Source organism: Ranitomeya imitator, chromosome 5 (assembly GCF_032444005.1).
Source record: "Ranitomeya imitator isolate aRanImi1 chromosome 5, aRanImi1.pri, whole genome shotgun sequence".
In the NCBI taxonomy this organism is placed as follows: domain Eukaryota; kingdom Metazoa; phylum Chordata; class Amphibia; order Anura; family Dendrobatidae; genus Ranitomeya; species Ranitomeya imitator.
Window position 1 is genome coordinate 31,055,766 of NC_091286.1, and position 27,597 is coordinate 31,083,362.

Below are 27,597 nucleotides of genomic sequence, written 5' to 3' on the forward strand. Positions count from 1 at the left end.
GCGCACACACACGCTCTGGTTGCCATTCTCGGTGTGTCAGAATAGATTAAGTTGCTGTATGTTGAGATGTCACCACCATCGCTGGTTCACCACGGTTAGTGCTGGAGGCAATAACATAACCTGCCTCTCTGGCCCATGTGACGGACTCCGGTGCTCTGGGGGTTAAATTATTCAGACAGATCTGTGGATCAGATGGTGGGCGCACTGCCTTTAATATTGACAGTTCTGTTGATGCTGACATCAAAATTAAAGGGGCCAAGTGTAGAATTCTCGACAATCCATCTATAGAAGCCCCCCGCATCTTACAGACGGGTCCCGTGCGATGGCAGTGATGTATGCGCCTCTCTCGATTTTGACGCGGCTACGAGCCATGCTATCCTTAGGCGGTTCCTCGTAGTGGAGATTATTTGGTGTTTCCACCAGGGAAATATTTGCACAATTTTTTTTTTTTTACTTCTCCTTTCTCTATTTTTAGTCCCTTCTTGACAGGTGTAGAGCCTGACATAGGACGGACCCTCATCTCTCATCCCACCCCGCACTGCAGAAGGGGTTAAATGGGGTCTCCAGCAGTCATTAACATCAGATATCATTTAACAATTTGGGTTAGTGCGAAACGGAATTTTTTTTTTTTTTTTCCATTTTGTAACGAGGGTAAAAAAAAACAAAAAAAAAAGTAACTAAAAATATAAAACAAATTAAGCAGGAAAATCTTCATAATGAATAATAGCCAACAGCAATGGTGTATTCACCTGCCCGGGCGCTACGGCCGCTCAATGAATAATAGATGGGGTTTAATGCTAATTGGATTAATTGATAGTTACGAATTGGCAGAAAAAGAAATATTCTCGAGAGGTTCATGGCACGTGAGCATTTGTCACAATAATGCGTTCTCTCCTAGAAAAGAGCAAGCGAGTGATTATCAGCGGCTGCTGCATCTATGACATCCTAAAAAAAAAAGAAAAAGTGTTCCGTACACCCTATTTACGCGGGACAGATTGACAAAAATCCCTGAAAATTATTTTTTTTTTGCTTAAAGGGGTAGAAAAAATAAAGTAATTTTTACTCTTATTTAAGAGCTGTTCGACAGCCGCAACACATGCAGGGATTCCCTAATAAACAGGCAATCCCTGCGTGCTTTGCGACTGTCAAAAAGCTGTGAGATATGGAGCATCGGGGACTCGAACATATTTTTCGAGCAGGCCGAATACACTGTTAGCGCACGAGCATGCTCAGATAACATCTTATTATCACTAATAGGGATATAATAGGGATATATTATATATATCAACTACACTATATACAATGTGTTTTAATGTCTTGGTGGCTATTTTTGTGTTTTTTAACCCACCGGTACTTTAAGAAAAAAATGCAAGATGCTTTACTTATTTATGGGGGGCACTTTTTCAACAATTGTCTCTATCAGACTTGAAAATATGCTAGAAAAATTCTTATGATACCCCCTCCACCCCCAAAAAATGCCATAAAACACATGACATTTATTTCTCATCATATGGAGATGATACCTATCTATAACTTTGGACACGCAGGCCATGCGAATGTATGCGGATGCCTCCACATGCGTCATTTTGACGCTGCGCCGAAGTGCGTCGAACTCAACATGTTGCATTTTGTTGCGGTCGGCGCAGCATCAAAACGACACATGCGGAAGCATCCGCATACATTCGCATGGCCTGCGTAACCAAAGTTAAAGATAGGTATGCAGAACGCATGCCGACTTAGGTGGAGCTGAATGGAAGAGGTGCGGCAGTGGGCGGGGCTTAACGAAGGAACTACGCAGCCCTCCACAGCTCTGCCCTACGCAGTGTGAAATCAGCCTTAGGCTTCTTTCACACTAGCGTCGGAATCTCCCCGTCGCAATGCGTCGGGGAGAGATTCCGACGCTAGCGTTTAACGTTTTGCACAATGGGTGCAGCGGATGCATTTTTCCGGCGCATCCGCTGCCCCATTGTAAGGTGCGGGGAGGTGGGGGCGGAGTTCCGGCCGCGCATGCGCGGTCGGAAAAAGCGGTCCGTCGGGAGAAAAAAACGTTACATGTAGGGTTTTTTTTCCTGACGGTCCGCCAAAGCACGACGCATTCGTCGCAAGACGGATGCGAAGTGTGCAAATCCATTGCAAATGCGTCGCCAATAGAAGTCTATGGGGAAAAAACGCATCCTGCAAGCACTTTTGCAGGATGTGTTTTTTCTGCAAAACAACGCATTGTGACGGATTTACAAAAAACGCTAGTGTGAAAGTAGCCTTAGTGAGTAGGACTCAATGACATCATGGTGCGTTGTCTTATGACAGTGCCTCAGTCATTGACTAGGCCTCACTGATGTCATAGTGCATTGCCTCATGACAGTGCCTCAGTCACTGACTAGGCCTCACTGATGTCATAGTGCATTGCCTCACGACAGTGCCTTAGTCAGTGAGTAGGCTTCACTGATGTCATGGCGCCTTGCCTCATGACAGTGGCTGTCACTGACTAGGCCCCACTGATGTCATGTTGCATTGCCTCGTGACAGTGGCTCAGTCACTGACTAGGCCTCACTGATGTCATAGTGCATTGCCTCATAACAGTGCCCTAGTCAGTGACTAGGCCTCACTGAAATCATGGTGCATGGCCTCGTGACAGTGCCTCAGTCACTGACTAGGCCTCACTGAAATCATGGTGCATGGCCTCGTGACAGTGCCTTAGTCAGTGAGTAGGCTTCACTGAAATCATGGTGCATTGCCTCGTGACAGTGCCTCAGTCACTGACTATGCCTCACTGAAATCATGGTGCATTGCCTCGTGACAGTGCCTCAGTCACTGACTAGGCCCCACTGATGTCATGTTGCATTGCCTCGTGACAGTGCCTCAGTCACTGACTAGGCCCCACTGATGTCATGTTGCATTGCCTCGTGACAGTGCCTCAGTCACTGACTAGGCCCCACTGATGTCATGTTGCATTGCCTCGTGACAGTGCCTTAGTTAGTGACTGACTTTGTGAGCTCTAGTCAACCTCATTAGGCCTAGTCAGCGCTGTAGTTCCCAAAAAGCTTTAAACAGTGACCAGAGCCACAGGTGAATATATATATATTTTTTTTACCTCTTCTCAGGTCTAACACAAATCCAGGAAAATGTGAAAATGTGTCTATGAGCGACCATTTTATTTTGATACCAGTGAAGCGAATTGCAAGCAAAAAAATGTATATATTCTGGCTAACCCAAATTATTTTGTGAAATTTGAGGTGAATTTGAATTGTTTTCAATCTGTTCATCTTTACAAACATCTGAAAACACAGAAAAAGTGTGTCCAGCTTTAGGCCGAAGTCACACATCCGTACGCCACAGACGTGCCCTAATCTCCACAGCCTCACAGGCGAATATGAGGCGGCGAAGTCAGGAGACCCACAGCCGCTCTGTACATTGCTGCTGGGCTAGAAGAGACGCGTTTATTCCGTACTCGGACTGTTTTATATATATTTATAAATGGAGAGTTGTTCTTTTTTTTTGCAGTCTTACGATCATCGTACAATGTTATTCTGAATGAATACGAATGGCAAGCAGTCATGAAAAATGGATTTTGCAGCTGTTGTGCATAAGTATTCACGCCTCCGTAAAGCGTTTGAGGTAGCGATCGCTTGGTAGCAACAGATTTCCTAGATGTCTTCCCGGCATGATGTCGAGCACACGATGCTGTAATGTACATTGTTGCAATGAAAACTAGAAACCAGCATTCTAGCACATTTTTGCGTTTTTCTTTTTTCCGATTTTGCCCGTCGTGCCCCCGTAACGGAGTGTAGGATTGTCAGTGATTTCTGCTGGGAATATTTCGGCAGCTCACCATGTTTTCCCTTTGGTGCTACATCAGTTTCTGATTTAATTTTTCCTGACATTCTACCAGTCAGATTATTAGCTTCACAAAATGAAAGTGAAATAATCCAGCATTAATTAAACAGGGCAAGCAAATTCCCCCAGTTAACTTATCTTTGGCTGGAAAGACACTGTATTTTCCTTCTGGAATGAGAAATGGGCTGGGAGGAAAACGTGTGACAGGCAGCGAGCTGACAGATACCGGGAGACTCCTCGTATGTCCTTTGTGTGGACGGGCCTCTCAGTGTCTATTTTATCTCTATAGTTTAGATTTTTGTGTTTTTGTTTTTTTTTAATAAAATTTAACCTAATAATTGATATATAGGCCTAAACCGGTCTTTGATGCCCATAGCAACCAATTACAGCTCAGCTTTCATTTTTTACCAGTTTTGATAAAATTAAAGCAGCACTCTGATTGGTTGCTCATTGAGATTATCTTATCTATTTAATGGTTTTACACAGAAATTCGATTTGCTGCAAAGTTATACGATGCAAATTGAATGTTATTTTTTCTGTTTTGGGGTCTCTCCAAACCCAAGAACATAGAAAACGTAGGATATGTGTCTTCTTTCCCCTTTCCTCTGTCGTGCACATTCTCTTTGGCTTCTTCGCTCCAGGACTAATCTTCCTGCTTGAATAAGACGTCATTGTGCGCTGGCAAGACTTCTAGAGAAGTCCAAGGCCTAGTCGATCTAGAAGGCCTGACCTGGAGTGAAGAGGTCAAAGAGGATGCGCGAAAAGAGGGAAGTGGAAAAAAAGAAAAAAAGGAGGACTAGACAGAGGTCTGTGGGGGCGGTGCAACAGCTAAAGTGAGTTTCTTTTTAACGGCTACGAATGTTCCCCCCTGACATCTCCTCCTGCCAGGGGAGAAAGTAGTAATGGTAATGGACGTCTACTGGGGTGTGGCCAAAATTTGCTGCGGTGCGCTAAGCACACCACATAATTTGCCCCTTTTTTGGATCTTCAAAATTTGGGAGGTATGATAGACGTAAGATAATTGTTGACTTATCACAGATGCAAATTGCATGAAAATGTCTATAGCTTTAAAAAAAAAGTGTCCTTTCTATAACCACGTTAACCCATGATGGTGGAGCTTATTTGTCCCTCTGCAATCCTGCAGCATGAGATATTAGGCACCATGTAAGATTTGGTTTACAGCCAATCAATAGAGCATTATGGAGCTCATGTTCACTTATTATTATTATTATTATTATTATTATTATTATTTATTTCTATAGCCCCATTAATTCCATGGTGCTGTACATGAGAAGGGGTAAAATCAAAATACAAATATCACTTACAGTAAACAAAAATAACAATGACAGACTGATCTAGAGGGAAGAGGACCTTGCCCTTGCGGGCTTACATTCTACAGGATGGTGGGGAAGGAGACAGGAGGTCGTGGGTTGCAGTAGCTCCGATGGTGTTGAGGTGGCCATGTGGTCATTACAGGCTTTAAGCTTCTTTGAAGAGGCGGGTTTTCAGGTTTGTTTTGAAGGATCCAAATGTAGTGGATAACTGGACGTGTTGGGGTACAGAATTCCAGAGGATGGGGGATATTCGGGAGAAGTCTTGGAGGCGATTGGGCGAGGAGCGAATAAGCGTGGAGGAGAGAAGGAGGTCTTGGGAGGACCAGAGATTGCATGAGGGAAGATATTGAGAGATTAGTTTGGAAATATAGAGGAGGATGTTGCAGTAGTCGAGGCAGGAGATGATTAGGGCATGCACAAGCATTTTGGTAGAGTGAGGGTTGAGGAAAGGATGGATTCTGAAAATATTTTTGAGCTGGAGGCGACAGGAGGTGGCGAGAGCTTGGATGTGCGGTTTGAAGGACAGAGCAGGGTCCAGGGTTACTCCAAGGCAGCGGATTTTGGGGACAGGGGAAAGTGTGGTTTCATTTATTTTGACAGATAGATCAGGTAGGGAAGATATGCGAGATGGAAAGATGATACAGTAAGTTCAGATTTGTCCACATTGAGCTTGAGGAAGCGAGAGGAGAAGAAGGAGGATATGGCCGATAGACACTCCGGGAATCTGGGGAGCAGAGAGGTGACATCTGGGCCTTAGAGGTAGATCTGAGTGTCATCGGCATATAGATGGTACTGGAATCCATAGGACTTTATGAGTTGTCCCAGGCCGAGTGTATAGATTGAGAAGAGTAAGGTCCCAAGGACAGAGCCTTGAGGGACACTAACAGAGAGGGGGCAAGATGAAGAGGTAGTATGGGAGTAGGAAACGCTAAATGTGCGGTTGGTAAGGTATGAGGAGATCCAAGATAGGGCGAGGTCTTTGACCCCAAAGAAAGAGAGGATCTGTAGTAGGAGGCAGTGGTCACGTATCACACATGGCTTCACCTACTGGAGTGTCCTGAGATGATGAGTCATGTTCCTAACTGGACAGCCCCTTTAAAGGGGTTGTCCAGGCTTGTGTCTCATGTCTGCAGTCATTTTACGCGGCTGCAGACTTGTTAATCTCCTCAATATGCACAGCGCGCGCAGTCAGGATTCATCACTGCCGGCGCCGGGAGCAGTCAGTCATGTAACAGTAAGTATGTGATTTGCATACTTCCGGCAACATTCCGACTAGACATATCTGGCCTCCCTAAATACATTTACATTAAGTGAGGCTGCGCACACCTAGTCGGTATGTGACCGCATGTATGCAAATCACATACGCAATGGCCTACTCGACATCAAAAAATCCTGACAGCGTTGCATTGCGAGGATTCACAAGTTTGCAGTCACATGACTGCAGAAATAAGCCCCAAGCCTGGACATCCCCTTTAGGGAAAAGTTGTCACCAGTTCAAAATTGTCTAGTATTTGCTCTTATTCTATTCTAACTGCTCCCCTTCGTGTTCAGTTTTTCGTTTTTCTAAAATCAACTATGCGGTTCCAGAGTTATAGGCCTTATTCTTTAGTGCTTATTTTTTTTGTCCTTATCAAGGCGTGGTTTATCGGGAAATTATGCAGAGCAGCCTATAAACACGCCCCCAGAGAATCCTGTGACCAAGACCATACAAAATAGCACTAAATAAAAAGGCTCATATCTCTGGAACCGTATGGCGGATTTTAAAAAAGCAAAAGACTGAATACTCAGGAGAGCATCGGGAATAAAATATATGCAAAAAATTGCCATGTTTGACCTGATGGCAGGTCCCCTTTAATTAGGCTAAGCCTTCAATTTTCACACATCTAACATTTAAAATATATTAATATAATGTAAAAAAAATAGGAAATTGATAATGATCTTGTAGTAAAGCTAGTTTACCGTCTGCTACACCAATGATTCTTGTAACACTGCTTGCTTGCTCCTCTGCTGCCTCTGGCACTGGTTTACTATGCACACAGTCATTTCTCTTGTCTTTCCATTGGCAGATCCCTAAACAGTCCTGAGTCTGACACTTGTTTTTTCTTTTCTTTTTTTTTAGAACGGTGGAACATTCTCCTTCTTCCTCAGTTCTTCCATTCGTATGACGTTGGAGCACGTGAGTTGAGCTGTGTGAGTGGCACAATGTCAGCGCTGAGTGACATGTCAAGCAGGCAGAGTGTAATATAGCCATGCATGACTTTACTGCATCATCAAGCACACGATCCTTCTGTACTCTCGAGAGATATGAAGTCTTGGGATACATCAGCTGGTCCCGGAATTTTTCAGAACTTAATACCGGCTGATTCACAACAGCAGCCATACGGCAACTGTGTAAGACGACAACTGCCAATCAATGAGCTGAAATAGTTAAAGGCATTTGGTTGAGAAATCCATATAAAATTTAAGTATTCTATTAGGAAACTTTAAGTTGATAGAAATCCCCATTTAGAACCTTCATCTAAAACCCACAATGGCTACAAAACACTATATTTTTGCATTTCTTTAATTTAAAGGGTATAAACTAGTGATGAGCGAGTATACTCGTTGCTCGGGTGTTCTCCGAGTATTTGTGAGTGCTCGGGAGATTTAGTTTTTGTCGACGCAGCTGCATGATTTGCGGCTGCTAGACAGCCTGAATACATGTGGGGATTCCCTAACAACCAGGCAACCCCACACATGTATTCAGGCTGTCTAGCGGCCGCAAATCGTGCAGCTGCGTCGACAAAAATGAAATCTCCAAGCACTCACAAATACTCGGAGACCACCAGAGCATGCTCGGGAAAACCCGAGCAACGAGTATACTCGCTCATCACTAGTATAGACGCCTTCAGTGTGGAATTTTAAAAAAAAATGTATTTAATAAAAAAAATGGCGCAAAGTTTGAGGCTGCGATCTTAAATTCTTCACTTATTTTCAAACTTCCTGATATGCATTTTGCAGCCTGATCCAAGCTTTAGGCTGTGTGCACCCGCTTTGGATTTTGCTGCGGATCCGCAGCGGTTTTGACGCTGCGGATTCGCAGCAGTTTTCCATGAGTTTACAGTACCATGTAAACCTGTGGAAAACAAAATCCACAGTGCACATGCTACGGGAAAAAACGCGCGGAAACGCTGCATTGTTTATTCCACAGCATGTCAATTCTTTGTGCGGATTCTGCAGCAGTTTACACCTGCTCCTCAATAGGAATCCGCAGGTGTATAACCGCAGGTGGAATCCGCACAAAAACCACGGTAAATCCACGGTAATTCCGCAGTAAATCTGCACGTAATCCGCAGTGCGGTTTACCTGTGGATTTACAAAAACAGGTGCGGAAAAATCCGCAGAGATCCAACCTACGTGTGCACATACCCTTAGATTTTCCTCCCAGTAATATAGGCTGGATGTGAAGTTTTTTTTGTGAATTCAGGGTGGTGCTGTGTTCAATCGCTAATATATCAGCACAGCTTCTTTCCTCAACTTTCTTTCTTATGTTCTTTCTTCCACGTCTACTGTACAACTTGTTTTTTTCTGCCCTCCTTGAGGCAGCAAATGCTTTCTCACCTCTCCAGCCTGTGGAAATCTCTCTTTAACCTCCTCCCTCCTGCTCTCGCTCTAAATATGAAATGGAGAGAGAGCAGAAGGAGTTGTCAGAACCAAGAGCTTTGATGGATTTGTATCTTTTGTTTTTGCAGAACATTTAATGGGAATATGTCAGTAGGATCAATCCTCCTGAGCCATCTATATGGCAATTTAGGTCATAGAAAGTTGAATAATATTCTACCTTGGCATCTGAGAGTTGATGTGTTGTTACAGAGAAATCCACATTTTTCTTAATATGTAAATGAGCTGTTAAGCTCTATGGGCTGGACATAGATCTCCCTGAGAATCTGCTTCCTGAGCTTATATTAACCGAAAGGGGCATCACTAGTGTAGATCAGTAGAGCAGACTGTCGGTCATTACATGTCTCACTCTGGCTGGTAACGCCTTTTGGGTAAGATGATGAGCATACCTAGGCCGTTTATTTTTATACAACCTGTAACCATACCCTCTTAAAAGAACAATCCCAGACCTGTACGCTGTGAAAAAACAACTTTGAGGCACATTTTCAAACATCCACGAGGAGGTTGGTTTTGCTAGATCCAAAAATTGTAAGGAAGGTATGCTGCAACTTTATGCCATTTATTGGATCCACTATATGGTTGCTTTGATCATTTCGCTCCATACCAGGCTATTCCTGGGGTAAAATTGTGCTGAATACTCTGAACCAATCAGCTGCTCCCGTCTTACACCATGAGACTCACAGTCTCTGCAGCTTCATCTCCCCACTCTCTGCCATGTCTCTTCAGTCACTGTGTCACTGTTAGTGAACAGAGAAGAAACAGTGAAACAGTTAGTGAACAGATAAAGGAGGAAATTGTGAAAGATACACAATTCTCTTTAAAGGGAAGCTATACTTTCAAGTAACTTTTACAATTTTATGACTTGTATTTAGCATTTTTCCTCTGCTTTCCTAACTGCAATGATGTCTCCTATACACAGTACATACAGCCATGAGACATTCCTGCTCGTTTTCACCTTGTTAGCACACAGATAGGATCAACAGTACTGAGCAGTGTAGATGTGAATCTAGCTCTGGGATGCGCTAGAAGGAATCTCCGGAATCCATTTTTTCTGCTCCTAACTCTCTCCTATCTCCTGCTCCTCTCTCCATAGTCTTCAATACGCCATGTATTCAGTGAACAGCCTGGCCATCTTGTTCCAAGGAAGCATGTTTGTTTCTGGATGATAAGTTCAGGAGACAGGTGGAACTCCTCCAAGCACCGAAACACTTGACTTTTCCCAATTGCTCCTGTGTTCTTTATGAGAGAGTCGCTGCTACACTCTACTTACACAGGCTTATCGCCAGAGAATAAATGGAATAGCTGTTGGAGATCCAAAAAGCCAGATTCTTCTTTCCCCCGACATCTTCTGTTGCGGGAAGGTTGGATGCCATCATACATATTAGACTTTTGGCCAATCCACATCGATAGAGCATCAGCTTCTCTTCCACTCTGCTCTGTTGATGTGACGTGACTGTCGCTGTCATGCTGATTGACAGCCGGCCTCCCATTGCCTAATAGCAGGGATATGACTGTCAATCAGCATGACATCAGCAGTCACGCCCCGTCGACAGAACAACCTGGAAGAGGAAGAGCTGCTCTGTTGACATTGACGGTAGCTGCGGTCAGTGACCAGTAGAACAGAAGTAGATAGCAACTACCTACCTGTTTTTAGGCCCATCGTGAAAAAAAAAATAGTCCTGGATAAATCCTTTAAGTAAAGGAAAAAGAAGAATTCTCTGATACAATTTATTCCAAAGTTTCTTATAATTGGATTTTACTATTTTTGTTTTGCAAAGATTATTGAATGTCATTGAAACTAAATACTCTAAAGTTCCATGTACTGCTCATTTATGAAAAAATAGATTAAATATATACATTTTAGATACTTTTAATACATCCTCTTAGATATTGCCAAAGCAATTTTGTCATTTTCCAATTCTCTTGTCCACAGTGACCCTCTACTATAGGCAGACTGCGGTGGCTGATAGATGCCTGTCTAAGAATCTGTCTAAGTGGCATGTGCCGTAATTCTTTCTGACTATTATAGCAGTAGTGGTCCGTCCAGCATTGTAACCATATGGACTACATAGACACAAGTGCAAGTAAAATTTCTAATTTAAGAGCCCACCAGCCGCCTTTCTGCTCTGCTCACCATCTGGACCATACAGTGAAGGACAGTGTACCTTGGGCAGATGCCAAAGCTCCTGCCAGCATGAACCCTAAAGTACATAGCCCGTTCTGCAGGTCTGTGATTGTCAGTTTCAGAGCAGGTTAGACAGCACTGCAACTTAAGCTTCTTACTTGTATTAATCACTTTGAGACTTCCCGTGCAGTCTGTTCCCTGCTACTAACTGTAGATAGAGCTAACATGGCATACAAACTGTGTAGGCATAAATTAGAATTCTGCGTGCTATCCTTAAAGTTTCATTCTGCAATCTTCATTTCTTCACTCATTTTCAAACCTGATATGCAGTCAGGGCTCGTTTTAGACAAAGTGGGGCCCTGGGCAAAAGTTTAAAGTGGGGCCCCAAATGCTTACATATTGCACCATCACACAGAAACATTTCTTTTGTATTTACATGCGCTGAGTTCAGGCCGCTAAACGAATGCGATCGACAATATTGAAGTCGTTCAACGCTTGTTTCCCGGCCTCTGTACACTGGCTGAGGAAGAATGATTGGTACAGATAGTACTCGATATAATGCAGGTCCCAGATATTACATATAGTATAATGCAGCACCCCTCAAAGAATATAATGCAGCCCCCACAGAGTATAATGCAGTCCCCCTCAGAGTATAATGCAGCACCCCTCATAGAGTATAAAGCAGCCCCCTCAGAGTATAATGCAGTCCCCTCAGAGTATAATGCAGCACACGTCAGAGTATAATGCAGCACCCCTCAAAGAATATAATACAGGCCCCTCAGAGTATAATGCAGCCCCCCTCAGAGTATACTGCAGCCTCCCTCACAGAGTATAATGTAGTCCACTCAGAGCATAATGCAGCCTCCCTCAGAGTATAATGCAGCACCCCTCATAGAGTAGAAAGCAGCCCCCTCAGAGTATAATGCAGTCCCCTCAGAGTATAATGCAGCACACGTCAGAGTATAATGCAGCACCCCACATAGAGTATAATGCATCCCCCTCACAAAGTATAATGCAGTCCCCCTCACAGAGTATAATGCAGCCATCGCAGAGTATAATGTAGTCCCCTTAGAGCATAATGCAGCACCCCACAGAGTATAATGCAACCCCCCTCAGAATATAATGCAGTCCCCCTCAGAGTATACTGCAGCCTCCCTCAGAGTATAATGTAGTCCCCTCAGAGTATAATGTAGTCCCCCTCGGAGCATAATGCAGCCCCCTCAAAGTATAATGCAGCCCCCTCATAGAGTATAATGTAGTCCCCTCATAGAGTATAATGTAGTCCCCTCATAGAGTATAATGCAGCCCCCTCAGAGTATAATGCAGATCCCCCAACACACAGTATGATGCAGACCCTTCAGAGTATAATGTAGACCCCTCTGAGTATAATGCAGCCCCCTCAGAGTATAATTCACCCCCCACACACACACACGGTATAATGCAGCACCCCACACACCACACACAGTATAATGCAGCCCCCTCAGAGTATAATGCAGCCTCCTCAGAGTATAGTGCAGCTCCACACACACAGTATAATGCAGCCCCCTCAGAGTATAAAGCAGCCCACTCAAAGTATAAAGTAGCCCCCACACAGTATAATACAGCCCCCTCAGAGTGTAATGCAGCCCCTGACACACAGGATAATGCAGCTCCCACACACATAGTATAATTCTACCCCCCACACTCACAGTATAGTGCAGTACCCTACACACAGTATAGTGCAACAGACCCACACACTATAATGCACAAACACACAACTAGAATGCATTCATGCACACAGTGTAATGCAGCACACACATACACACACACTGCTTACCTCTCTGCCTCGTTCCCACCTGCTTTGCTTTCTGCACTCTGCAGAGCATCTCAGCTCCTCTGGCAGAGGCAGAGAGGAGTGTCACATGATGCTCTCTCCTCCATCACTGCTTTCAACTGTATCTGCATCTATGATGCCGATAAGTTAAATGCGGGGTCCGGGGCTGTATTAGCAGCACGCCACCGGCAGGGGGCCGCTGGAGGAGCAGGGGCCCTAGGCAGCTGCCTGGTCTGCCTGCCCCTAGCGCCGGCCCTGTATGCAGTTTGTAGCCTGATCCAAGGTTTAAATTTCCTTCTAGTAATATAGGCTGGATGTGATATTTCTTTGTGAATTTAGGATTCTGTTGTCTCCATTATCTAACAAAACAGCACAGCTTCTATTCTGCAGTTATTTCCTCCCCATGTGCTTTCCTCATCTTCTGCTTCTTGTTTTCTCTGCCCTCCCTGAGACTGTGAATGCTTTTTCAACTCACCAGACTATGGAAATCTCTATTCACAGAGTAGTCAGAACCAGGAGTTTTGATGGATTTGTATCGTTTTTTCAGAGCATATAAAGAGACTCTGTTAGTAGGATCCAGCCTCTTAAACCATCTATATGGGCAAGCAGGTCATGAACACATTGCACCAATGATACCTTGAGATCTGTGATCCGATGTCTTACTACAGAGAAATACAACTTATAGACTTTTCTCTTATGGAAGTGTCTTCCCAGTAAAATAGGAAATATATGAGATGCGTGTCTCTCCATTAGCTTATATATCAGCACAGCTTCTATCCTGCACTTATTTCCTCTTCATGTGCCTTCTTCCTTATCTTCTGTCCCCTGAGACTACACATGCTTTCTCCCCTCTCCATACTGTGGAAATCTGTGTACAATGCCCTTTTTCTTGCTATCTCTAACACTGAGAAGAGTGGAAGGGACAGCATAAAGAGCATTCAAAACCAGTGCCCGGAGTTCCACAGCTTTCTATCTTTTTTTCAGAGAACTCAGCTAGTTTAAGGACTTAATGACAATCTGCAGGAGAAAAAAGGTAGAAAATGTTTAATGAAAACTATCTAAAAAGTTGTTTAATCTTGACTTTAAGAAGCAAATAAACCTCAAGGGTTCCTCACTGATCTGCTCAATAAAGGGGCTGTGTTTCACCACTATATTTCCTGACACCGCACTATTATTTATATCTATTAGAGTAATACTATGTGTGTGCTTTGTGACACATTAGCATATAACACATATATTTATTTTGTTTTTGCACAATTTTGCAACTAATTTGTGTATTGCTCCAATGCATAAAAATCTTCTTCCGTTTTATGTACACAGCTCCTATGCAGACCAATGTGGTGTCATTGTTTTAAACCATGAACAAATTAGTGCGTGGACTTATCCCACAGTCACTTCTCCGCTCTCTTCCTCTTGCGCACCTACAGGCAGGATGGAATTGGTAGAACTCTTCCTGAGAATGACGCTAACGAGCTTTTTAAACAAGCTGGTGATAAGGAGGTGCCCGACAACCAGCAGCCTATCCTGACCGATAAAAGTCTGTCCACACTATAAGGTGTTTTATCAGAGGAAGGTTTGGATACTCCAACAAACATGAAATCACCGGCAAAAATCTGACATATCACATTACTTTGCAGTGTCTGTGTGCTGTATGAGCAGACACAGTGGTTATCATTGATGATTGCCTCACTGCAGACACCAGTACAACGCCAACCGAGACACCATCTGCGCGGACTATTGCATCCAGCTATGTATGAGCTTCTGCTAAGATCTCTACATATAATGGCAGATTAGTATTATGGGTTCTGGCCGGGGTTCCTGACATTACAGGATATGGAAAGATCCATTTTGGTAGCGACTGATATGAAACTGATGATAGATAGATAGATAGATAGATAGATAGATAGATAGATAGATAGATAGATAGACAGACAGACAGACAGATAGATAGATAGATAATAGATAGATAGATAGATAGATAGATAATAGATAGATAGATAATAGATAGATAGATAGATAGATAGATAGATAGATAGATAGATAGATAGATAGATAGATAGATATGGGATAGATAGATAGATAGATGATAGATAGATATGGGATAGATAGATAGATAGATAGATAGATAGATAGATAGATAGATAGATAGATAGATAGATAGATAGATAGATAGATAGATAATAGATAGATAGATAGATAATAGATAGATAGATAATAGATAGATAGATAGATAGATAATAGATAGATGATAGATAGATAAATAGATAGATAGATATGGGATAGATAGATAGTAGATAGATAGATAGATAATAGATAGATAGATAGATAGATAGATAGATAGATAGATAGATAGATATGGGATAGATAGATAGATAGAAATGGGATAGATAGATAGATAGATAGATAATAGATAGATGATAGATAGATAGATAGATAGATAGATAGATAGATAGATAGATAGATAGATAGATAGATAGATAGATAGATAAATAGATAGATAAATAGATAGATAGTAGATAGATAGATAATAGATAGATATGAGATATATAGATATGAGATAGATAGATATGAGATAGATTATAGAAAGATAGATAGATAGATACTGTAGATAATAGATATAATAGATATATAGATAATAGATAGATAGATAATAGATAGATAATAGATAGATAGATAATAGATAGATAATAGATTGATATATATATGAGATAGATAGATAATAGATAGATAGATAGATAGATATATCATAGATAGATAGATAGATAATAGATAGATTATAGATAGATGATAGATAGACTGATAGATAGATAGATAGATAATAAATAAATAGATAGATAGATGATAGATAGATAGATAATAAATAGATAGATAAATAGATAGATAGATGATAGATAGATAGATAGATAATAGATAGATAATAGATAGATAGATAGATAGATAGATAGATAATAGATAGATAATAGATAGATAGATAGATAGATAGATAGATAGATAATAGATAGATAGATAGATAGATAGATAAGTATTTGATACACATTTTACAAGTTTTCCCACCTACAAAGAATGGAGAGGTCTGTAATATTTATTGTAGGTTCACTACAACAGTGAGAGACAAAATGTAAAAGAAAATCCAGAAAATCACATTGTATGATTTTTACATCATTAAATTGTATTTTATTGCAATAAATAAGTATTTGATCACCTACCAGCCAACAAGAATTCTGGCTCTCACAGACCCGTTAGTTTTTTTTTTTTTTTAAGAAGCCTCCTACTCTGCACTCATTACCTGTACTCATTGCACCTGTTTGAACTCGTTACTTGTATAAAAGACACCTGTCCACACAATCAATCAATCACACTCCAACCTCTCCACCATGGCCAAGACCAAAGAGCTATCTCAGGACACCAGGGACAACATTGTAGGCGTGCGCAACGCTGGGATGGGCTACAGGACAATAGGCAAGCAGCTTGATGAGAAGGCAACAACTGTTGACACAATTATTAGAAAATGCAAAAAATACAAGATGACTGTCAATCTTCCATGGTCTGTTGCTCAATGTAAGATCTCGGTGATTCTGAGAAAGGTCAGGAATCAGCCCAGAACTAGATGGAATGACTTAGTCAATTACTTGAAGAGAGCTGGGACCACAGTCTCAAACAGTAGCACATTACACCGTCATGGATTAAAATCCTGCAAGATCCCCCTGCTCATGCCAGCACATGTCCAGGCCCATTTGATGCTTGCCAAAACCATTTGGATGATCCAGAGGAAACATGTGAGAAGGTCATGAGGTCAGATGAAACCAAAATAGAACTTTTTGGATCAACTCCACTCGTCGTGTTTGTAGGTAGAAGGGTGAGTGCAACCCCAAGAACACCATCCCAACAGTGAAGCAAGGTGGAGGAAACATCATACTTTGGGGGTGCTTTTCTGCAAAGGGGACAGGACGAATGCACTGTAATGAAGACAGGATGGATTGCAAGATTTTGCCCAACAACCTCCTTCCCGCTGTAAGAGCACTGAAGATGGGTCGTGACTGGGTCTTCCAACATTGGCTGGGTCTTCCAACATAGCAATGACCCAAAACACATAGACAGGGCAACTAAGTAGTGGCTCTGTAAGAAGCATTTCAGGGTTCTGGAGTGGCCTAGCCAGTGTCCATACCTGAACCCAATAGAAACTCTTTGGAGGGAGCTGAAACTCATTGTCCTTTGACTGCCCACCAACAACCCTGAAACCTGAAAGATCTGGAGAAGATCTGTACGGAGGAGTGGGCCAAAATCCCTGCTCAATGTGTGCAAAATTGGCCAAGAATTTGGTCAAGTTCTGTTTTTCTATTCCATCAAATATTTTTTTTATGCAATAAAATGCAAATTAATTATGTAAAAATCATACAATGTGATTTTCTTTATTTTTTTAAGATTCTGTTTCTCACATGTGAAATGCAGCTACGATAAAAATTATAGACCTTTCCATTCTTTGTCAGTGGGATAGCTGGAGGCTGATATTCTCAGGCTGGTGCGGGGCCATGGATATTGACCCACCCCAGCCTAAAAATAGCAGCCTGCAGCCACCCTGAAAAGGTGCATTATTAGATGTGCCAATTCTGGTGCTTCGCTTGGCTCTTCCTATTCGCCCTGTAGCGATGGCAAGTGGGGTTCATATTTGTGGGGTTGATGGCACCTTTGTATTGTCAGGTGACATCAAGCCCACGACTTAGTAATGGAGAAGCGTCTATAAGACACCTATCCATTACTGATCCTATAGTTGTATGGTAAATAAAGAAACAGACAGAATAAAGTCCTTTATTTGAAATAAAACAAAATGGGAGTTGTAGTCCCATCAACCGACACCAGTTGGTAAACTTTATTCCGCTGATCACAGCTTTGTAAAGTCTTTTGACAGCATAGGGACTGCGGCTCTCTGACCGGTGGTGATGATTTTGCTGCCAATCAGAAGCGGTGTTTGCCGCACTGTCGTGCACATGACAGCATAGCAAACACTGGATGTTTGGGCCCCCCATTCAAGTGAATGGTGTCCGGGTTCGGGTTTGGGTCCAGATACTGTTCTGGTACCTAAACTTTCTGTAACTGTTTGGCCGGACCCGAACATCCAGGTGCCCACCCATCTCTAGTCATGTAGTTACAATTGCAAAAGCGTCTTACTGGCTGTTGTAACTTGATCTAGGCTGCAGCTCTGTCAGGATGGCCAAGAAGTAGACGGGGAGGGAGTCCTCTCCTATCACACCTCTGTCCTCTCTACTTCTAGAATATGACAGCCCTGCAGGAGAAGTAAGTACAAGCAATGTGTGTGACTAGATGTGTTTGCAATGTATTTGTAATGTGCATGGGTGTAACAAGTATGGATATATAACAGCAGCTTGGTGGCTTAGTTGTTAACGGGGGGTTAGAAGTGGTCCTGGGTTCAAATCCCACCAAGGACAACATCTGCAAAAAGTGTATATGTTCTTCCCATGTTTGTGTGGGTTTCCTCCGGGTTCTCTGGTTTCCTCTCACATTCCAAAGACATACTGATAGGGAATCTAGATTGTGAGCCCCAATGGGGACAGCGATGATAATGTCTGTGAAATGCTGTGGAATATAAGAGAGCTATATAACTAAATAAAAAAAAAAATATATATATATATATATATATATATATACAATATATACAGTATATACGCATGTATGTGTGTGCATGTGTGTGTAATGTGTATGTGTGTACCAAGCATGAATAAATGTATGTGTTATGCGTTTAATGTGTGTGCAAATTGTACAAATATATGTGTATGTTTAATGTTTACGCCTGAAATGTGTGTATTTACATACTGTACATATATATTATAATGTATATATAGATATATTATGACAATCAGGTCTGATGTTTAGTCAATGGATAGATAGATAGATAGATAGATAGATAGATAGATAGATAGATAGATAGATAGATAGATAGATAGATAGATAGATAGATAAATAGATAGATAGATAACAGATAGATGATGGATAGATGATAAATAGATAATAGATAATATTTAGATAGATGATAGATAGATGGTAGATATATAATAGATAGATAGATGATAGATAGATAATAGATAGATGATAGATAGATAGATAGATAGATAGATAATAGATAGATAGATAGATAGATAGATTGATTGATGATAGATAAATAATAGATGATAAATAATAGATAGATAATAGATGATTGATAATAGATAGATAGATAGATAATAGATAGATGATAGATAATAGATAGATGATAGATAATAGATAGATGATAGATATATAGATATATAGATGATAGATAGTTGATAGATAGATAGATAGATAGATAGATAGATAGATAGATAGATAGATTTAAGTGAGACCGTTTTCTACACTTCTGTTGTTAATATTATTTTTTACATATTTCTGGCATAACCTTACCATTGTTTAAAGGGGAAATACCAAAATGCCATATTTCTTGTTGATGTCGCCTATTAAAAAGCATTTTTATCGTTTCCCTCGGAGATAACTTACCTTTCTATTTGACTCTATTGCTCTCTAGAGGAGCACAATCTCACTGTTAGTTTATTTGTGAGGGTGTTATGGAGGCGCATTATCCCTCTAATAGGGAGTAATGGTAGCGTCTGTCTTTTCGATTAACAGGCATTGTCTCTCCCTGGCTTTTATTTGTAGAAATAGAACATAGAGAGGACAGACGGAAAGTTGTCTCCGGTTATAAAAGCCCCTTTCCCCTTGAATGTAGTCGGCTCTATGTGAGTTCTGTACAGTAACCTCTGCCTTGCTGTGTCTATATTGTGCTGCGTTCCTGTGTATGGAGGAGCCAGGACAGAGAGCTGTCCAACAGGAATCTAATGTATACAGTCAGCTTTAGTGTAATCCAATATTATCACATTGGTGGCAGAGTGACTCTCGGATGATCAGTTGATTAAAGGGGTCACTTAAAGAAAACCTAGCACCAAGAAAAAACAAACCTACTGTTCCCGTGAGTATTTTTTCCTGTAATCCATCACACGGCACTATAGATAATGACCTTTTTATTTAGTTATAATTTTTTTCCCAAAGGGGCGTGGATCATAGATCCTCTGGGGCGTGTCTTTAAATTGTGCTGTAAAATTACCCTGTAAGTCACACCCCCTTTAGAAAAGGCCATAAAAATTTGCGCTAAATAAAAAGGCCCATATCTCTGATGGATTTAAAAGCGAAATTAATACTCAAGGGAGTCCCTTTGCTCTGATCTGTTTGGCTAGCCCCTTTGCTCTGATCTGTTTGGCTAGCCCCTTTGCTCTGATCTGTTTGGCTAGCCCCTTTGCTCTGATCTGTTTGCCTAGCCCCTTTGCTCTGATCTGTTTGGCTAGCCCCTTTGCTCTGATCTGTTTGCCTAGCCCCTTTGCTCTGATCTGTTTGGCTAGCCCCTTTGCTCTGATCTGTTTGCCTAGCCCCTTTGCTCTGATCTGTTTGCCTAGCCCCTTTGCTCTGATCTGTTTGCCTAGCCCCTTTGCTCTGATCTTTTTGCCTAGCCCCTTTACTCTGATCTGTTTGCCTAGCCCCTTTGCTCTGATCTGTTTGCCTAGCTCCTTTGCTCTGATCTGTTTGGCTAGCCCCTTTGCTCTCCTCTGTTTGCCTAGCCCCTTTGCTCTCTGATCTGTTTGCCTAGCCCCTTTGCTCTGATCCGTTTGCCTAGCCCCTTTGCTCTGATCCATTTAACTAGCCCCTTTGCTCTGATCCGCTATCTTCCTGGTATTCTGATGTCGGACTGTGACTAGACTTTGCATTTGTTTTTCCTCTTTAGATTTTGACTTTTTCTCTTGGTATCTTACCCCGGAATGTTTGACCCCCTGTAACACAGCTAGACTGTGATTAGAGACTAGCTTCACAGTAGGCCCCTCACTAACTGATTGCCTCTCTCAATCACTAGTCATCAGTTTTTCAGTCCTCAGAAGAACCCATTTAATAACTATAATTATTTTTCTTACAATGGGGGCATAGATAAAAAAGCAATTCCGTCATTATTATTATTATTATTATTATTATTATTACTACTTTTTTTCATCACTTATCCAAGTAAACATAAAAACTTTAACGTATGATTTATTATGATTTTATAAAATCTTTTCTTTTTTTAGAACACCAAATGTATAAATGTTTTATTTTGTATATGTATTCAATAAAAAAATTAATGACATATTTTGTATATTATTTATTGTGATTTTTTTTCATTAATTTAATTTTATCATTTTTAATTTTGTTTTTAGCCCCTTGAAGTTTTGCTTATTTTTTTCTTTTTGCCCTAAATATCATTATCAGCCCGTGCTTATAAAATGGTCTGACATCTGTTTGGACACAACCTGGGCATTATTACTCGGATAGTCATGGGGACCCCAAGCAATGAGTATTGAAATATCAGTCAAAGGCAAAACCCAGGACCTTTCTTATCCTTATCTGAATTTTGATTTTTGTGTATAAAAGGTTAAATAGTTGGCATCAATCCTATCCACCCTCCCACTAGTTAATTTATTTTTTTAAGAAACAGCGCCACTATTTTCCATGGTTTGAGACGGGTATTGCAACGTAGCCCCATTTTATTGAATAGGGCTGAACTGCAGTACCAGATTGAGCCCAGGAGAGGCGCTGTTTCTGGGGGGGGGGGAGGCAGATCCTTTCTTTTAATTTGCTAGGAGGTGTGATCTAGGATGATGGGTGTTGCAGTTTGCGATGACATGGCCTATATTCCTCATAGTGTAGGATGTAATATTATGTCTAGTACCTGCTCACCAGGGACATGGGACATTATGTGCTGCCTCCGTGCTGAGAATCTCCCGGAACATACGATACAAATCAGGCGGATTATATAGAAGATTATTCACTAAAAACAAAGACGAATTAAACAAGCGACACAACTGTGAAATGATAAACTGTTCTGCTTCCAGCCAAGCAATTAAACGACCCCCAGAGGAATCCAAAATGTAGGATAACCGCATGGAAAACACGCGTGATCCACACCGTACCTCCGCAGCGCATTGTCTGAGGGAAGACGTGTAGGTAAAGCGTGCGCGATCCCCGGGGGAGAGGACAGCGAGCCGCCAGTATGGGATCGGGGACTCGTCCAACTGGTGGGCAAAGCACAAAGGGTTAACATCCGAAAGGTCTTTACTCAGGGCTCATTGTGGTTAAGTGTGAGCTTAGTACAGCATGTGTCCTACACAACATATGTCCCATGTGTATGTGTCTGTCAGCAAGTGTGTACTGCTGCCACTAATCCTTCACCATCCATCTACTATCTATCTATTATCTATCTATTATCTATCACCTATTATCTATCTATCTATCTATTTATCTATCTATCTATTATCTATCTATCTATCTATCTATTATATATCTATTATCTATCACCTATTATCTATCTATCTATCTATCTATCTATCTATCTATTATCTATCTATCTATCTATTATCTATCTATCTATCTATCTATCTATCTATCTATCTATCTATCTGTCTATTATCTATCTATTATCTATCTATCTATCTATCTATCTATCTATTATCTATCTATTATCTATCTATCTATTATCTATCTATCTATCTATCTATCTATTATCTATCTATCTATCTCTAATCTATCCATCCACTATCTCACTATTATCTATCTATCTATTATCTATCTATCTATCTATCTATCTATTATCTATCTATTATCTATCTATTATCTATCATCTATTATCTATCTATCTATTATCTATCTATCTATCTATTATCTATCTATCTATCTATTATCTATCATCTAATATCTATCTATCTATCTATCTACAGTATCTATCTATCTATCTATTATCTATCTATCTATCTATCTATTATCTATCTATCTATCTATCTATTATCTATCTATCTATCTATTATCTATCTATATATCTACAGTATCTATTATCTATCTATCTATCTATCTATCTATCTATCTATTATCTATCTATTATCTATCTATTATCTATCTATCTATCTATCTATCTCTAATCTATCCATCCACTATCTCACTATTATCTATCTATCTATTATCTATCTATCTATTATCTATCTATTATCTATCTATTATCTATCATCTATTATCTATCTATCTATCTATCTATCTATTATCTATCTATCTATCTATTATCTATCTATCTATCTATTATCTATCTATCTATTATCTATCTACAGTATATATCTATCTATCTATTATCTATCTATCTATTATCTATCTATTATCTATCTATTATCTATCTATCTATTATCTATCTATCTATCTATTATCTATCTATATATCTACAGTATCTATTATCTATCTATCTATCTATCTATCTATCTATCTATCTATCTATTATCTATCTATCTATTATCTATCTATCTATTATCTATCTATTATCTATCATCCACTATCTCTCTATTATCTATCTATCTATCTATCTATTTATTATCTATCTATCCATCTATTTATCTATCTATTATCAATCTATCAATTATCTATCTATCTTTATATTATCTATCTATCTATCTATCTATCCATTTTCTATTATCTATCATCTATCTATCTATCTATCTATCATCTATCTATCTATCTATCTATCTATCTATCTATCTATCTATCTATCTATCTATCTATCCCTTTATCCATCCATTATCTATCTATTGTCTTTCTTTCTATCTGTCTATTATCTATCTATTATTTATCTCTATCTATCTATCTATCTATCTATCTATCTATTTCTTATCTATCATTGATCTATTATCTAACTATCTATGTATCTATCTATCATCTATCTATCTATTATCTATCTATCAATCTATCTATCATGTATCTATCTATTATCCATCTAACTATTATATATCTATTTAGTATCTATCTATTAATCTATTATCTATCTATCTATCTATCTATCTATCTATCTATCTATCTATCTATCTATCTATCTATCCCTTTATCCATCCATTATCTATCTATTGTCTTTCTTTTTATCTATCTATTATCTATTAGTTATCTATTATCTATCTATTTCTTATCTATTGTCTATCTATCTATTATCTATGTATCTATCTATTATTTATCTACCTATTATATATCTATCTTTTTTTCTATCTATTATCTACCTATCTATCTATTATCTATCTACCTCTCTATCTATCGATCTATCTATCTATTTATCTATCTATCTATCTATCTATCGTCCACCTATCCTCACTTCAGACCATCCCATAGCCTTAGCACATGTTCACACTGCTTCCTCCCGTTCTATCCTCCCTGATGTGATGTACAGACACTCTCTACACTTCTCTCCAGACAATATCACCCTTCTTTATATCTAGATAATTATGCGCCGATATGATATAGGGTTAATTCTAGAACCTATTTCAAGTTCAAGGATTGGTGTAGATCACAGGGGACAGGACACTGACTCTTGGGTAGTCTCACATCCTTTAATGGGGGGACCTCTTCACTTGGCGGGGAGGAGGAGGAGGAGGAGGAGGCGGGCGGGGGGATGAAGGCTTTGTCTCTGTGTCCATCGAGGAACCACAGTAGGGACAGTCATTTAACTGGATGAAAGCTGGTTGGAGGGAATTTTGCTTTGGTTAATAGGGTAACAGCAGGGGACGTGGCAGCCAATGTTTTTGGGTAGATGTGAAAACATGAAAAGGACCCTGCATTGAAAGATGGCGAGATACCATTATCCTGCAGACTACAGTAAATTAGTAGCTCTAATCCTTCCGGGTCCACACGTCTTGTCATTTTTGCAGCCCACGACCCTTTTTTTACCTTCCCTCCCCCCCCCGTGAAGCCACATATCCTATAGAGAACACGTATGGCCGGATTGTGACTTTGTAATGAAGATCGCCCCTGTCCATTTGTATTCTATAGACCGGTACACAGGGAAAATAATTAGCGGCATCAATATTGCAGAGATAAAGATTACCATGCAGCCCGGAAAGTGAATGCCTCTTTTACATGCTGACGGGGGAACGCTCGCTTTATTCTTTTATGGTATTTTAAATTCCGGTTTCAATCAAAATGTGCTCAAAAAAAGGCATTTGAATGCTGTAAAATGATTAAATGTCTCCCCTGTTAAGGTTTGAGACTAATCTTTTTTGTTGTACAGCGTCTCCAGAATGCTCGCCTTTTTACTTCTCGTCCCAAAGCTCTTTTTATTCACTGCTCACAGCCAAATTTACATCTTAATTGCAGGGTTCACATTTAACAATATAGACAGCGTAATGCTACTGGTAATTAAGCTTTTAGTACCTGCTTTCGACACTCCGCGTAGCGACATAGTTTCGTGATGTTAACCCTCCCCCCCATTTTCTAGAAAAAAAAAAGTCGGAAAAGTTAAAATATGAGAAAAAAAAGAAAAGCAGGCCCGGAATCTTAAAATTTACTTCCGTCCCTCTGATTTCGAATTCCTTTCCTTCTAATGAAGCCGTCATCGGTGGTGGTGGTGGCTGGGGGGGAGACTGTATCGGGAGGAATTGGCAATGCACAGGGTGACAGCAGATGACGACCACGATATGCACGTGTCAAAACTTACACCGCAAAATGAAGAATTCCCGAGGCGAGACACAATTTTTATTTAAGGTCAGAAAAATTGGACATGGAAAGACGTTCGGAGACCCTCTAAAAGAAACCCCCGGTATGGATAGGGTTAAGGTGTTAACAGACCAACTTTTTTTTTTTACACCTTACACCCCACAACCGTTCTGATTTGATCTGGAATCTGTTTAGAATGGCGGTTGGGTTCTATCAAATTTTTTTGAAAATTTTGCATCAATTTTCAAAAGTTTAAAAGTTCTATGATTGAAAGATACGGAATTTTTTTGGGGGGTGGAAGATGATGGAATGAATTATCCCCATCCCACCCCCCACCACATTATGTTTCTATTATCTTGTTCTGTAATCTGCTCGCTGTGACAATTGAAGAAACCGATTGATCAACGTGACTTCTCCGGCATTTCTCACTGTTTTACCGTAATCTGAAATTTGTGTGCTTAGACCTGTTAAATTCGGTTCCTACTCGCCTGCTCACTTAAAAAAAAAAAGAAATGGGGGTTGACAAGTGCACGAAGGCGTGTATTTATTTAGACAAACACGTGAATGGTATGCGCTTTGGATTTGCAGACCGTTTAACCCTTCCTTTCCCGACGGTGGCTGGCAGCGTTCTTCCTCCTTTTAAGAGTCCCGCCCTTGACCTTTCGATCGGTAATAAACCGTCGTCAAAACGCTTAAGACAATCGAGCGAATCGCGATTCATTTTAATTTTTTTTTTATTTATTTATGTATCCTGTCTCCCCGGATTTACAATTTTTCAAGTACGTCTCAAAAACCGCGTCCAAAAAAAAAAAAATACGCTCAAAAAAATGATATAGAATGATTAAAACAAAAAAATGATGTCAACTTAAAAAAAAAAAACAGTCTGTAAGAAATCGGCATGGAAATGAAAAAAAAACAAACTTAAAAAATAAAATAAAAATTAAAAAAAAAATAATAATAATAATGAAAATAAAATAAAATAATAATAATAATAATAATGAAAAAAAAATGATGTGAAATATTTTTTAGCATTTGGCTCCGGTTGAGTTGTGTTTAATGTTATAACAAACGTTTAATGCCCAAACAGAGGAACCTTTTATTCCCTCTTTGTACTGTAGCCCAAAGGAAACATTTGTAGCTCGGGAGAAATCTCCCTCTCCATCTCGGTTTTCAGTGTGTTCTCTTCCCCCCACCCTCCTCGCACAGTACCTGCCTAGCTGTCACAATGTGTGGAGCTCCTGCCCTCCCCGCCTTTCATTGGCCATCCTCCCACCAATCCGGTAGCCAAGTGGGCCAGAGGGACTGCATATGTAAAGCTCTACTTCATATTAATAAGCTGCAATCGGGGCTTTAAGTCCTTGATTAGGAGAGTGTGAGAGCTTTTGGTCCCAACTGGCCGTGCCTATAGGCTTGTCACCAGGAGAACGTTTCTGTTAATTGCACTGTCCTCTGACAAGGAAACTTTGATTTATAGCTGGGGTGCACAAATTATGGTTGCCGGGCGCACATGGATTCGGTAGAACTTTGCCTTCCAGAATCTTTTTCCCTGCACTACGAGGAAGAGTAGGTACCTCTCTCTCTCTCTCTCTCTCTCTCTCTCTCTTTCTTTCTTCTTCTTTTTTTTTTTTCTCGCTTCTATTTCTTATTATTGCAGAGATGCAGGTAGGGGCTGTGCATGAGTGATCACTGTGTGCCTGTCTTGTCTCTATTGTTACGTTTTTTCTTGTTGTTGTTGTTTTTTTTTATTGTGCGACTGTGGGATTGTTCCGTTACCTTCCACTGCGCGTCCTGCCACAATCCGAATGTAGCAGCTGTGTGTCGCCCTTTCCTTTTTTTTTTTTTTTCCCCAGGTGCTAAGAATAGGCACTTGGCACAAAAGCAGTAGCTAAGTGTTAAAAATGTGGCGATTCACTGGTGTCCGAGCACATTTTTCCTAGAAAACCCCCCCCCCCTCCCATCATTTTCCCCTGGACGGAGCACAAACCTGCACTGCGTGCCATACAGACCACCAGAACGCTTCTTGTCTTTGCAGCCGGCTTGTCATAGAAGTGACATGCTCTGGGGGGGGAGATAATGAGCAGAAAATGAGAAAGCGTGTTTAGAGAAGTATTTAGGAAGCAGCCTGGAGTTGAATTCTAGATGGATAAGCATTAACTAGCTACAATGCAGGCGCCGGTCAATGAGTAACTGGGGCCGGTTAGGAGAGGTGGAGGGGGGGGGGAGAAAACGTGTATTGGTTCCGGGCAGAACGGAGAGTAAAGACATTGTCGGCA

At 40.5% G+C, this 27,597-nt stretch overlaps 1 protein-coding gene across 5 annotated transcripts in view; it reads left to right on the plus strand.

The window, feature by feature from the left end:
- ESRRG (estrogen related receptor gamma) overlaps window positions 1-27,597 on the plus strand; it is a 980,003-nt gene that overhangs the window by 666,354 nt on the left and 286,052 nt on the right. The window contains exon 5 of one of the 5 annotated variants that reach the window (XM_069768495.1): window positions 7,288-7,344. Coding sequence is in view for 2 of the 5 variants with exons in the window: in XM_069768491.1 (XP_069624592.1) it covers window positions 26,832-26,887 (56 nt within the window). In the remaining 3 variants the exon portion in view is untranslated. Of the gene's footprint in view, window positions 1-7,287; window positions 7,345-26,661; window positions 26,888-27,597 lie in introns of those variants that run through there. The other 4 variants (XM_069768493.1, XM_069768491.1, XM_069768492.1 and 1 more) reach the window with 4 other exon arrangements.